Genomic DNA, 14,175 nt, shown 5'->3' on the forward strand with positions numbered 1-14,175 from the left:
CATGTTCGAGTGGGCGAACGATTGGAGTGAGTGGGTTTCGTTCGCCTTTTTTTTCTTTACCCCTCGATACCTACTAGACTATTATTAAATCGGCGGTAAGGCACATTGTTCTGCCTGATTGTCTGTCTGTCTGTCTGTCTACCTCAATCGCACAATTCTTTGTGTATTTTTCCTTCGTTGTTCACTGCACCAGTGCTGTGGGCAAGGTGAATAGGCTTATTTATCGCTGGGTCACAGCTGTAATGAAGAATGTTATGAGGTCGTGAAGCATAGGCATTTCTATTTCTAACAATAACCAACCGACTTAATTCCCCCCTTCCTTTTACTCGACTTGACTGCGATTGTGCGCTATCATGGCCGACACCGAGTCCCCACCTGGCCCTAAAGACAAATTAGAGGTTGCCTTGTTCCTTGCCGCTAGCAAAGGATACGATACCATTGTCACCCTTCTCTTAGGCACCCCTGGCGTGACACTGGACTGCAAGGATGAATTAGGTCGGACGCCATTCTTCTGGGCCGCCGCCGAGGGCCACGACAAGGTTCTCCAATTGCTGCTTGGAACCGGTGCTGTGGACCCCAACATCAAAGACGCCAAGCGTGGACAATCAGCAATATGTGCAGCTGCCGAGGGTGGCCATGAGAGCGTTGTGGCTCGGTTGCTGGGTGTCGGGGTGGATTGCCATGCTGCGGACTCTCAAGGGAAGACACCATTGGCATATGCGGTCGAAAAGGGGAGCGCATCCATCCTGGATATACTGCTGAAAGCCGGAGCAGATCCCAATGTGAAAGATGAGAGCGGCATGATCCCATTGTCGATGGCGGTAGAGAAAGGCAATCCGGATATCGTCGACATGCTTTTGAAGGCCGGAGCTGATCCCAATGCTGTGGCTTCGAATGGGTGTCCGCCATTATTGTCCGCTGTGCAGGCTGATAATGAAGTCATTGTGCAGTTGCTACTGGAAGCGAAAGCGGATCCTAATCTTAAAAGCTCAGAAGGGAAAGCGCCACTATCGTGCGCTGTCGAAGTAGGAAATGAAACCATGGTGCAATTGCTGCTGAAGGCAGAAGCCGATCCCGACGTGAAAAATCCAGAAGGAAGAGCACCGCTGTCATGCGCTGTTGAAAGGGGGGATGATATCATTGTGCAGATGCTGCTTAGGGCTAACGCTGACCCTGATGTGAGGGACGGAGATGGGAGGCCTCCATTACTGTGGGCAGTTGAGAAAGGATCCGAGGAGGTAGTGCGGTTGTTGATTGCGTCTCGAAGGGTGGATCTCAATGCAGTTGATGACGGTGGTCGTTCTGCGCTGTGGTGGGCTGCAATGTCTGGGCAATTGAATCTCGTCCGGCTGCTAGTTCGGTATAGAGCAGATATGGAGATGCAGCCTTCCACAGAAGAGAAGTACGAGCAGTGCGGCACGCCCCTGTACCAGGCTGGCCGTCGGGGCCACTTTGATGTGGTCAAATACCTGATAAAAAAGGGGGCAAATATCAACGCACCGGCTGGGGAACCAGGTCTGTCGCTACTGATATCGCTGGTGCTCTTTGACCGAACTAAGAGAGGTAGACGAATGCTCGAGCTGCTGCTCGATAGAGGCGCAGACATCAACTCACAAGACAGCTCTGGGAAGACCATCCTGGATCTGGCAGCGGCAGCCGGCGACGTTGAGCTGGCCGAGCTCGCACTAGAGCATGGAATAACGCTAGAAGCCACCGCGAAGGATGGTATGACGGCTCTGCATCGCGCAGTACTACATCAGCACGATCTCATCATAGACATGCTCCTGGACGCCGGCGCAGATGCTGAAGCACAGGATGGTAACGGGGACACTCCGTTGCACTTTGCCGCAGCCAGTGGCCGCAGGGGCCTCTTTGAGGCGTTTCTGGAGAAATCGCCTGACATCAATATCACTAACTTCTCGGGTGAAACTCCACTTCATAAGGCAGTGCAGCGGGGTCGTCGGAAGTTAGTCGAGTACATGTTGCACAATAAAGCCGACGTCAATATGCGCGATGATTATCAACGGACGCCGCTACATAAGGCCGTGGGATCCGAGAACAATGTTATGAGGTTATTGGTCAATCGGGGGGCGGATGTCCGCGCCACAGACATGTTTGGCCAGACTGCTCTTCATATGGCGGCAGAAGCTGGGCTAGCGGAGGATGTATACTTCCTTCTGGGCCATGGAGCTGCCGGGGATGTAGCGGATGGCCGTGGTCGAACGCCACGGGACTTGGCCATCAAGGGAAAGAAGAAGAATGTCATAAGGGTGTTTGAACGGATGGAATTAATGGTCGCGAGAGACGAGGATGATTCTTCTGATGTTTCTTCTGATGTTTCGTCTGAATGAACGCATGTAAATAAATGTCCATGAACTTGATTGCTATCCGAATCCGAGGAGCTGGAAATTATAGTGACCGTATCTGCTGGCTGGCTTTCTGTATCATCGCAACTTTCTGACCGATGGCGATTTGTACAAAAGCTACGCGCTCATCGTCGGGGTAGTTGGGTCTTTCCTAATCGAGCGCATGGAAAGAGTATAAACCCCCCCCCCACCCTCCTCTTCTCCCCTCCTCTTCCCTCTCCTGCTTCAAAGATTTCTCTTCTCTCCTTATTGAAGCAACGCGGCAAGGTCGATTGGTTCCAATAGCGAAAATAGTTCATTCGGCTAATCGGCGGTCATACCAAGCAAGGTCAGAGACTGTAAATCATTTCAATGGGTCGTTATTTCACGCGAGCGTTGTGGGAAATCCTTAGCTTTCGGTGGTATTGATCAGAAGCTGTTCCAGCTTGCAGATGAGTTTGATTGTGTAATAGTTCCACAGTACACACAGTATATGGTCAAGAGACTTAGTAGCAGTAAACTTAGTCGGTCTTCGTCTACACTCATTTGGACACCAAGAAGAATTTCCGATAGATACATGATACCAATAAAATGTCAACTCCCGGGTAAACTTCATCTTCTCTTCCACCGAGCGTCGGTATTGACGGTACAATCTAAAATCACTGACTCCTACAACTTGGCGGCCATTACTTTGATTGTGGGTCGCGGATCCGGCAGCAGCAGCTCGTTCTTCACCTTAAGCAATTTTCTCTTTCCTCCTTCCGCTATCCTGGGGACCATCATCTATCTGGATTCTGGGGTCATTTAAGCTTCGGCGCCATCTCTCTCCTTCACCCCATATCTTGTACGAAGAGTGTCTGTAACTAACTTGGCAATGTTTCCAACCGTTTTCGCCCTGATGACGTCTCCAAGCGAAACCTCCACCTCCACCTTGCGGCGCAGCCAATGTTTGATCTGCAGGCCCATCAGAGAATCTATCTCGAGGCTATCGTACTGGTCGGGACCTATCTCCTCAGCCAGTCCGTTATGCGTAGCGATCTGCTCCCCAAGCTTTTCGATGATCAAAGCCTCACATGAGCCGTTAAGTAGAGGCGTCAAGTCGTCTCGGAGCGACAAGAACTGCTGCTGGAATTTCTCGTCGTCAAAATTCCCAGCCGTCGACACGTCTACCCCAGTTGGGAGAGTGGAAAACCGCGCATCCTGTTGGAGCCAGGAATCGCCGGTCATAACGGCCGGAGAAAGTCCTGATACCATTACTGCCGGACGCGTCGGGGACAAGCCATCTTTTGCCGAGAGGAGAGCCAGCTGGAATGCCTTCAGCACATCTCCTTCCCCCATCATGTGGTGAGAGGCCTGGCGCGCTTTGGACAGAAGCTCCGGCTGCTGTGACATAAGACCCATTTCATCGAAGGGCCCAAGGCTGACCAGCGACGCAGGTAAGCCTAGTCCTCGACGATACTGTACAAATCCATCCAAGAACGAATTCGCGGCGGCATAATTGGCCTGTCCTGGGTTTCCAATCATGCTGACTGCAGAGCTAAAGACAATGAAGAAGTCTAGTGATTGGCCTTGGAAGGCATTGTGGATGTTCCAAGTTCCTTGGACCTTGGTTGCCAGACTTGTGGTCCAGTCTTCATATGACATCTTGTCAAACAGTTGGTCCTGCATATCGTGTTAGTATTTGGAATCTATATCATGATGAGGCCGATTACCTTCAAAACAGCTGACATCTGAATAACACCTGCAACTAGTCGTCCATTCTCTTGAATAACGCGCTGAACGGTGTCTGCATCTGTGACACTTCCGGCCACCATCACCACGCGGCATCCCTGACTCTCAAGTTCTTGAGCAAATAGTCGGTCTTCTTCAAGGGATCCAGCTGATCGAGAAAGGAACACGAAGTCGCGAGCTCCATTTTCCACCATCCACCGAACAACAGCCTGGCCAATGCCTCTCAAGCCACCAACAAGCAGATACGAAGACATCGGCGAGAAGCTAAACCTGGCCTGGGCGGGAAGTAATGGAAACTTACTCTCATTTTCAGGTATCTCAATAACGAACTTTCCAATGTGCTGACCCTTCTGCATCTGTCGCATGGCATCTCCAACCTGGTCCACTTGAAAAACTGTGTGCAGAGGAGGCTGGTACGTTGCCTCCTCTAACTTCTCCACAGCTGTACCAAGGGCCCTATTGAAACGGATTATTTACTGGGAAGCGTCAAAAGAATTGAGCATGTACAACATACCATTTTGCTGTTTCAACATCGTCATTGGCTACACTATACAAGTCGAAGCCACAGTATGACCGGCTCCCTCGAAATCCATTCAGGTCGAGCATGCCATGACCCAAGATGTCTCTTTTTCCGATTTCGATCAGTTTACCTAGTTGAGCGACACATTTCCATGACGCGCGGAGAAGCTCCCCAGCTAGTGAGTTAAGAACCAGATCGACGCCCCTTCCATTAGTCTCCCTCATGATACCGGAGAGGAATGAAGCACTATGTGAATCGAAAATATGCGAGCGTGGAATCCCAAATGACTTCATCAGATACTCAACCTTCTCGTCGCTGCCAACCGAGGCAAACACCTGTTCCTCTCGTCAATTAGAGCATTGCACACAGAAGCTGAATTTTTTGACGCACCTCGGCACCGATGACCTGGCAGACATGCACTGCCGCCAGTCCGACTGCACCACATGCGGATTGGATCAGAACAGACTGGCCCTTCTGCAGCTTTCCAATTACTATGAGCGTGTATATAGCCGTCAAATAAGCTGTGGGGGTAGCGGCGGCTTCCGCCAGCGTGAGACGCTTGGGAGCGGCGGCCACCCGATCAGCCGGAAAGACTGCCACGGTCTTCATCGGTTGCGGATCAAAAACGACGACTGGATCACCAACTCGAAGTGTTGTCACCTCCGATCCCACACGAGTTACAAAGCCACTTCCCTCGAAACTGAAGTCCATTGTCTTGGTTCGTTCCACAACACCCAGAGACATCATAAGGTCTTTGAAATTCAGCGCCAAATAGCTGGCCTTCACTTCGACGTCTTGTGGACCGAGCTCTTCCATAGGTATGGGCTTCCATCCAAGCGAGCTCAAGTCGCCGATCGTCTGAATATCTAATTCATAAGAAGTTGGTTGGTTTGTGACATTGAGGTGGTCTATAACCTTGGTGAGGGCTGCACGGCCGGTGTGGCCTATGCCCCGATGCATAATAAATTCGAAGTCGCGAGTTGACCTTCCCCCAATTGGCGTACCAAGCTGCTTGTACGCTTGAGTTACCACAGGGAGTGCGGCATCGTCAAATGAGTCAATCTCACAAGTGCCAACGGCAGCATTCAACTCACACCGTAACGTGCGGAAGAGGCCCAGGATGAGGCAGAATCGAGGATCCTTGCATTCAATCTGCATGGAATGGGTCACCCAGAGGAGACACTTCACTGAGGACATCCAGCTCTGGAGAGTACTGTAAGTGGACTGAGATATGTCATGTAGGAATGGGCTTTCAAAATCGAGTAATGCAATAACGTTTTCAGTGGGGAACTCTTCTCCAAAAGTGCACCAACGCACGCCATACCCATCGGAGGACAGGCAGCCCGCCAGCCGTTGTATCCAAGAGTGATGTCTTGTCTCTGCTGTGCAAAGCAGATTGATGGGTTCGTGCGGTGAATCCACCACTGGATTTGTTGATAGCATCACTGCTTGCCAGTAGAGTGGCGCCGGTGCATTGTATTGGACACCATCAATCCCAGAGAAACCTGCCTGGCATAATTCTTGCTCCCAACGGCCCACGGAGACGTGAGGCTTGTCCCCCCGATTGTCACCCATGCCCAACCACCAACTTGGAAGACTTCCCATGACGACATCAACATGTGGGATTTCGGAGCAGGGCTCGTACAAGAGCAACCGCCCCCCAGGCGCAAGTAAAGATCGGATGTGTCCCAATGACTGACCAAGAACAGGTGTTTCATATAGGACATTGCACGCAATTACTAGATCGTAACTACCTTCTGTGAAGCCCTGTTCTGTTGCACTCTTGGAGATATCCAGTGTTTTGTAATCCATTTTTGGTACATTTTCGAATCGCTCTTCCAAATGATTGACCAGCCCAGGTACGCTGTCCGTCACTGTGAATTGACCAAAGAGACGCTCACCGTGATTAGTGGTCAGAACTTTCAGGAAAATTGCTGTTGCTGAGCCAGCCCCTGCACCAACTTCCAAGACGCGCAATCCAGGATTAGTGTGAGCCAGAGGACCAAGGAACCTTTTCCAGTCGTAGAGCTCAAGACCCCACTCAACAATGTCTTTCATGGTCCCTAAGAGTGAGGTGTCTTGGAAGATGCCTGCGCCTATCAGGTGGTCCGGACGCTCGGCGGCATACATCCAGGCATCGTTATAGCATCGTTCAACCCTGGCATCGGGAAATTGGCCTCGCAAGGATTTGAATAGAGCCCTTCGCTGCCCCCTGTCCATATATTTTATCTGCATAACACCGGGAATATGATCATATTCTCCCTCGAGTACCTTCCTGCTTGTGTCCATACTGAGCCTTTTATAATTCTCCAGATATGAGGGCAGCGAAGTCTGATGTCCCAAGGCCTCGACCATCTCAAACACGAGGAGGAAACCCGCTATGGCCAACGTTTGTGTCTTCTGTTCACCCAAGTCAACTGGCAAGGGTACTTGTTGGGTCACCGGCAGGAACCTGATATCCGGGTTCCATTGAATATGAGTTGCAAGCTTCGGTCCTTTCGTTTCCTGGCCGGCTTCTGGTACAGGTAACAAGCGCAATCCCTTCATTTCCAAAACGACGTCACCTCTCGACTCAGAAACTACCTTGAAATACCCACTTAGACTCTCTTTCGTTGGATCGGTTGTCGTCGCCTCGACGAGCATTGAACTGCTTCCTGGGGCCAGGTAGACTCGATCGATATAGAATGGCATTCCCGCCTTGTCAGGATAGTGTGAGACACCCTTGTCACTTGCTATCAGCATTACTTGAAGGCACTGGTCTACAACTGTTGGATGTATTGCGTAGTAGCTGTCGTGGGATTCGCGGTCATCCTCCACTCGCCCGCGGGCTGCATTCGTGAGTGGACTGGCAGTGATATCCTGCAGTCCTTGAAACAGGGAGCCGAATTCAAGTCCCTTTTTCTCGCACCTGCGGTACCATCTGTGTGACGGAATATGTCGGGTAAATGGCTCTGAAACCGTGCTCGATGGAAGGGGCTGATCTGTGCCTCCCCTCGCCTTCCCGGAGCAATGCTTTGTCCATCCTTGACCATTGTAGGAACAAACCGTGAACTCATACCAGTCAGAATCCATGGTTGCATTCATTGTCGTCTTTCGTAGTGTCGTCATAATTTCAATGTCATCCTCATCTCGGACGAGGGCCTCCATGAGCATGACTTGCTCTAGTGTGCAGGCAGTTGAGCCAGTTATCTGGCGTATGGCTTCCGATGCCAGTGCCACGTATCCAACGGCTGGAAATATGACAAGACCAATCATACGATGGTGGTTGATCCACGGAACCTCCTCACTTCTGAGGACATTTCGCCATGCAGGCTCGAAGTCATTGGATTCCAAGCATCGCGCCCCGAGGAGCTCATGACGAGGAAATTGGCGCAGACGCCACTGTTTACTGATTCGAGTCTCTGCCAAGGGAATGTCTTCGCGCTGCCATGGGTATAGAGGAAGGTCGGTGAGTATTTCACCCTGATACCCGTCATTGACGGCGAGGAGATCAACGGGTACATAGTTGGCATAGGCTGTTCCAGCGACAGAAAGGACGCGTGAAAGATTACTTTCGTTGCTTCTCATCGTAGCGCAGTATGTGAAGCTCATATTTAACGAACGAAGTATTTGTTGGACTGGCCCCCTGAGTGCTGAGTTAGGTCCGATCTCTACTACAAATTGATGGCTTTTCTGGGTGGACTTGGCCAAGTCCCGAAAAGCAGTTGAGAACAACACAGGTGATTCCAGACTTCGGCGCCAATACGCCGCGTCAAGCTCACTGGGACTTGTGATTACTGCTCCGGATACCGTTGAGTACATCGGGACCATCGTGTCTTGATGGTTGACGAGATGAGGCCTGGTGAGCTCTTCATATTCTGCACCTACTGAAGCCATGAATGCTGGGAACCAATTAGCATGGAACCTGACTGAGTATGTGATTGAAAAGTCTCACTGGAGTGGTACGCCCGCTCGACTGATAGCATTTTTATGAGGATGTCTGGCTGTTCATTTTGGATTCGACTTGCTACCTGCTCCAGTTGAATACGGTCCCCGGCGAGGGTAACACTGTTCGGACTATTTTCGCATGCCAATTCCACTGTGCTGGTCAGATATTGACCGACTCCATCTCGGCCAACTCCTACTGCAAGCATGCCTCCCTCGGGGGCTATTTTGGCCACCATCCCGCGAGTATAGGCCAGTATAATTGCAGTATCTTTGGACAAGGCGTTGGCCGCGTAAGCTGCTGCAAACTCTCCACTGGAATGGCCTATAACTTTATCGGGAAAAATTCCCCATGTTCTCAGAAGGTTTACCAAACTGATCTGAACCGCGGTGCACAAAGGCTGTGCTATATCGGGGCGGTTGATATCACTCTCAGGGCCCTTTTTGACCAGCTCATCTTCAACCGCCAACTCTCGCTGGTCAGTGAAAGCGCAGGGCAATATTCGGGACATCAGGATTCTTACCGTGCATTCTCCATGTGGGTGCATTGGACAGACTTTGCAATATCTGATCCATGTATTCTATGTCTCTCCGAAAGGAAGGAAAGTTTTCCATCAACTCGGCTCCCATTCCCGCCCATTGGGCTCCCTGGCCGGGAAACACGAATGTCACGGTAGTTGACCCATGCTTTGTGTTATAGGCTTTTGTAAATTCGATGGACTCATGAGGGACTTCTCCACCAGCGACTGCGAATGCCCTGTGACGAAGGTGCTCTCTCTTGTTACTGAGGGTATAAGCTAAATCCGGCACTGCCTCGCGGTGATGGGAGAGATATTTCTTCATGTCTATCACCCGCTGGTCAAGGGATTTAGGACAACTAGCTGACAATGGCAGAAGTCGCGGGCTGTTGGTGCTATTTCCGAACTCCGTCATTGCCTTTGCAGGCATCAACGATGCCGCTGATTCCACAATGACCTATCTTATCAGTCTGGAAACACATTCTTGTATGTAGGACCACCTACATGGGCGTTGGTACCGCCGACCCCGAAGCAATTAACACTGACACGTTCTTTCCGGTCGGCTGGCCAAGGGAGAACATCAACAGGTACTGTCAAACCCGCCTCCTTGAACAGAACTAATTCCGGGTGAGTAATGGTCTAGTATTGCGACTCAAGTCAAGGAAAGCGTACTGTTTGGGTTTGGTGTCGTGAAATTGACGTTGGGAGGAATCTGTCTGTGCTCAAGGGCAAGCACTGCTTTAATCAAGCCTGCGAGACCCGCAGCGCCCTCGGTGTGACCAATGTTCGATTTCACCTGCAGTCTTCATGTTAACAATCGGTCAAGCATGAGTCGGTTGCAAACTCACTCCTCCAATAATCATTGGATGGCGTCCGAAGGCATCGGCCACCGCGGTGGTTTCAACAACATCCCCCACCCGGGTGGCCGTGCCGTGGCATTCGACAAATGCGGTCTCAGCAAGATTTGCGAGATGAGCCTTTCGGTAGGCCTTCCGTATCAGCGCCTCTTGTCCGGCAGATGATGGGACCGTGATGTGATTTGTTCGGCCATCGAAGTTTGTTGCCACCGCTCGAATGACACCACGGACAGGGTCTTTGTCACGGATGGCATCGTCTAGCTTCTTGATATACAAGACGCATACTCCCTCCGCTCTGGCGTAACCGTTGGCTTCCGCATCAAAAGTTTTGCAGATCCCATCAGGGGACAGTGCCCCGGCCTGCGACATATTGGTCGTCATTGTGGGGGTAAAAATCAGACTGGAGCCTCCAACGATCGCTGAAGGGCAGTCGCCCAGGGCAATTGCCTGACATGCCTCGTGAAGAGCCACGAGCGAGGATGAGCAAGCCGTTCGACAAGTCATGCACGGGCCCTTGAGGTCATATTCGAATGATATCCTGTTAGATGCCGCATAGTCACCAGTTCCCACAATGTGGAGAGGGCTCGTATTCTGGGTGTCCTTGGCTGTGAGATCTAGCCAGTCCTCACCAAAGGTCCCTACAAAACACCCAATATCTTTTCCTTGCCAATCGACTTGTCCGCCACTCTCCATGCACTCCCAGACCACTTCTGATAAAAGCATCTGCTGAGGGTCTACGCACCCTTGCTCATACCGGTTGTTACGGAAGAATGAGGTGTCAACTTTACCCAAATAGTCGCCTTCAAGGAAAAAGCCCTGCTTGGCAATTACCGACTGTGTATCACCGCCAGGGGTCCCGTGGAAGGCATCCACGTTATATCTCCCAGCAGGGACTGGAGCGGATGCGCATCTTTTGTCGATCATGAATTGCCAGAAGTCTTCCGGTGTTGAAATGCCACCGGGTAGTCGCACGGCCATTCCAACAATGGCGATGAGAGGAGGAGCCTCGTGAGCCCATTTATCTCCTGAGCCCTCTTGGAACTCGTCCGGATCGACGGTTGTCCATCCCGGGGAATTGCTAGCAGTCTCGCTGGCAGACATGTCTCAAAGTGAGGAAGGAAGTGGTTTTTCTTCTTTGAAGTACTGTATATCCGTCTACCTATATCATTCTCCAGTCAGCTCTGGAAGGGAACCCCTCCCCTCTAATACCTGCGGATTATTTGCTGGTCCCATATTATGATCGGTCTACGTACGCCCTTACTGTGCCCGCAGGCATGTGAAAGTCAGGCATACGTCTGCAACTACAACCCACCGCTTTTTCTATGGTGAACTGTGTCAAATGTCTCATGCGTGCGAATGAGGTTGGGTGCTGCGCCAACTTTAATACACCCTGACATTTTATGTGTTCATCAATATGCAGCGTCAGTGAATGTGTGTGTTCTTTAGGTAATAATATTATCCTCTTTCTTCGGTGGCACCGGAAACGACTTACACTCACCTGGTTCTTTGCCGTACACTCGAATCATTCATTACAAGCAGTTCCACATTCAACCTCAGCTCTGAAGTTCGTGAACAAGAGCACAGAATATATGGGCAATGGTGAATGGTTAACGGCTACAGCTCGCGCTTCAACGGTCCCCTTGCGCAAGTCAGGAGGCTTCAGCAGCGCCTATAATAAATTGACTTTTTCTTTCGCAGGCAGACGACCCAGGTGCAAATGCCAATCCATGCGCCTTCGATGTCAGGACAAAATACCGCTATTTAAGGGATAAGGTTCTTTCCACAGGAGAGCCCTTTTTCTTATAACCCTCCCTTCGATTCGGTAGGGAAAATATAAAAGTTGACTTGAAGGTCCGTTGACATGATGAATATCCCATGGGGATTGCCGACGCTGGAGTGGGGCCACACTGTGAACACAGACCTTACAAGAGGGATGCTCGTATACTTATTAGCATCTTTTCTCGTCGTCTACATCATTGGACTTGTTCTCTATCGGCTCTTCCTCAGCCCCCTGGCTAAGTTTCCTGGTCCCCGGTTGGCCGCCGAGACGGGACTCTATGAAACTTACCATGATGTGATCCGCGATGGTCAGTTTACCTGGCAGATCGAGCGTCTGCATCAAAAGTATGGTCCTGTGGTGCGTATCAAGCCGTGGGAAATCCACGTGAAAGACCCGGACAACTACAACACGCTGTATTCAGGACCCACGCGAAAGCGAAACAAAGATGCTTGGTTCTCGTTCGTTGGGTGGCCCCGGGCAATAATCTCAACAGACAAACATGCATTGCATTGCGCCCGGCGAAAAGTGTTGGGACAGTTTTTCAAGAATAATGCGATTCTAGCTCTAGAGCCGCTAATTCAGACAAATGTGCAGGCTTTGTGTCGCCATTTTCGCAATGCACAAAGCAGGGGCGATAATTTGGAGCTTCATACCGCGTTCCTATGTTTTACAAGTGATACTATATCGCAATATGCATCATTCGGGAAACGGAGCGGCTTCCACTCTCTGGATCAAGCAGAGCTGAGTGCGGCCAGCAAAACGAAGTTGAATTCTACATTTGAGCTTGTTCTGATCACAAGACACTTCCCCTGGCTTTGTAAGCTGGCACATGCCTTCCCCTAGCCAGCAAAACTTCTGTGTGCAGATTTCGTTGGGGCTTATACACAAGAAATTGTAGGGGGTAGTTTACGTCTGCATTTGGAAATCATAAAGCTAATGTCAATCCAGGAAGTCCGAAACATGGTTCGGAAGACCATACAAGAACGAGGTATAAGAAGCAGCGAGAAGTATACGGCAATCTATCCTACGATTGTATAAGACGAGCAGATACCTGAAAGCGAGAAAGAGTTCTCACGCCTGGCTGATGATGCGATCTTCCTGTTGCTTGCCGGTACCGATGCACCAGGAAGAGCCTTGGTTATGACCTTATATTACATTCTCCGACACCCGGGGGTGCATGAAAGAGTTCGCGCTGAATTGTGCACTTTATGGACAGATTCCTCGACGGAGCCAGGGCTTACAACGTTGAGGGGATTGCCTTATTTTGTGAAACAGTCTTCTTCATGATTAGATTTCAAGAATGAATGGCTAATCATGCATCAGACCGCCGTCTTGAAGGAAGGACTCCGATTGTCCGCCCTCGTCACTACACGCCTTCCACGTGTCGCACCGGATGAGATCTTGCAATTTTACGGATGGAAAATACCATGCGGGGTGGGGCAAAATTCCCTCTCTTCTCCAGCGTTCGAAACGAGGCTAATGACGATTGATCTTCCAGACTTCCGTAAGCATGACCATTCATTTCATCCTCCGTGATGCTGGGATCTTTCCCGAGCCATTGCAATTCCTCCCGGAGCGCTGGCTCCTAGAGCCAGAAGACTTGCGAAAGTTGGAGCGGTACCTCGTTCCATTCTCCAAAGGAACTATGGGATGTCTGGGTCCGAAGTAAGTTGTCACACAAAGAAAATCTACTGGTGCAGACCGAAGCTAAACAGGCGCAGTATGACTTGGGCATGGCTATATTTGGTACTCGGGACACTCCTGCGAAAGTTCGAGATGAGACTCTGTGACACGACAGAGCGTAACATCGAGGTGGTCCGGGATAAATTTCTCGCGCAGACAGGGCGTGGAATGAATCGCATTCAGATCAAGGTGCTGGGAGAGTATCCGTGAAAGCGGTTGGTTGGGTCTATTGTAGTCAGTGCCTGCGAGCCAGGGTCGAAGACTAAATGGATAATGGATGACTGGGTTCGACGGAGAGATATATCTGCATGTCTTCCAATTCGAAATCGTAGTCGTGCTCTCGTATTAGGATGACACACGAGATCCATTCCATATTCCGTACGTTTATCAGTCAAGTCTAGCCAGACTATGTGTGAGCTGGCTTGTATTGGACCGCAAATGGTAGGTAAAATCGCATTTTAGTGTGGTATGATAGATGGTAAGTAGCATGGGCTAACAGGCGTAAAAGGTCTACTCACAAACTCACATGTGATGCATTTTATGATGTTCCCAAGCTCCCACTACCAACGATTTTGATTTGTAGGCTGCATGCAGACCACGGCCAACTCGGACAAGGAAACTAGATGCGTCTTCGTCTATCTGGTGACTACTGAGATCCTAGCCAAGTTATCATCCGATTCAAAGAGAAGTATGAAAGAAAAGGTGAAAACAGAAAAAGAAATAAAAAAGAAAGCCCAACGCGGGGCTCGAACCCGCAGCCTTGAGATTAAGAGTCTCACGCTCTACCGATTGAGCTAGCCGGGCTAGTTCGGTGAAA

The 14,175-nt window shown here is 50.5% G+C and overlaps 3 protein-coding genes and 1 non-coding gene across 4 annotated transcripts; 2 read left to right on the forward strand and 2 right to left on the reverse strand.

Moving 5' to 3' along the window:
• Positions 1-500: 500 nt before the first annotated feature.
• On the forward strand, positions 501-791 carry ASPBRDRAFT_84380 (ankyrin repeat domain-containing protein; the record flags this gene model as incomplete). The annotated part of the gene is made up of 1 exon (XM_067629498.1): positions 501-791. A coding segment is annotated over one exon (291 nt), but the record flags the coding sequence as incomplete, so codon positions are not given.
• A 2,078-nt stretch (positions 792-2,869) lies between these two features.
• Positions 2,870-11,076, reverse strand: ASPBRDRAFT_38212 (uncharacterized protein). Its single transcript, XM_067623895.1, has 9 exons — positions 9,887-11,076; positions 9,711-9,834; positions 9,543-9,655; positions 9,045-9,495; positions 8,531-8,977; positions 4,987-8,477; positions 4,591-4,931; positions 4,058-4,532; positions 2,870-4,007 (listed from the first exon to the last, which is right to left on the reverse strand). Exons 1-9 carry the CDS (start codon positions 10,994-10,996, stop codon positions 3,150-3,152), a joined length of 7,410 nt encoding a protein of 2,469 aa, XP_067483129.1. The 5' UTR covers positions 10,997-11,076; the 3' UTR covers positions 2,870-3,149.
• Positions 11,077-11,759: 683 nt separating this feature from the next.
• Positions 11,760-13,568, forward strand: ASPBRDRAFT_51587 (cytochrome P450; the record flags this gene model as incomplete). The annotated part of the gene is made up of 5 exons (XM_067626758.1): positions 11,760-12,492; positions 12,715-12,941; positions 12,999-13,109; positions 13,174-13,340; positions 13,376-13,568. 5 exons carry the CDS (start codon positions 11,760-11,762, stop codon positions 13,566-13,568), a joined length of 1,431 nt encoding a protein of 476 aa, XP_067483130.1.
• A 521-nt stretch (positions 13,569-14,089) lies between these two features.
• On the reverse strand, positions 14,090-14,162 carry ASPBRDRAFT_t52. The gene has a single exon. It is a non-coding gene; the product is annotated as a tRNA-Lys (tRNA).
• Positions 14,163-14,175: the final 13 nt, after the last annotated feature.

Source organism: Aspergillus brasiliensis (genome assembly GCF_001889945.1).
Source record: "Aspergillus brasiliensis CBS 101740 unplaced genomic scaffold ASPBRscaffold_2, whole genome shotgun sequence".
Taxonomy (NCBI): domain Eukaryota; kingdom Fungi; phylum Ascomycota; class Eurotiomycetes; order Eurotiales; family Aspergillaceae; genus Aspergillus; species Aspergillus brasiliensis.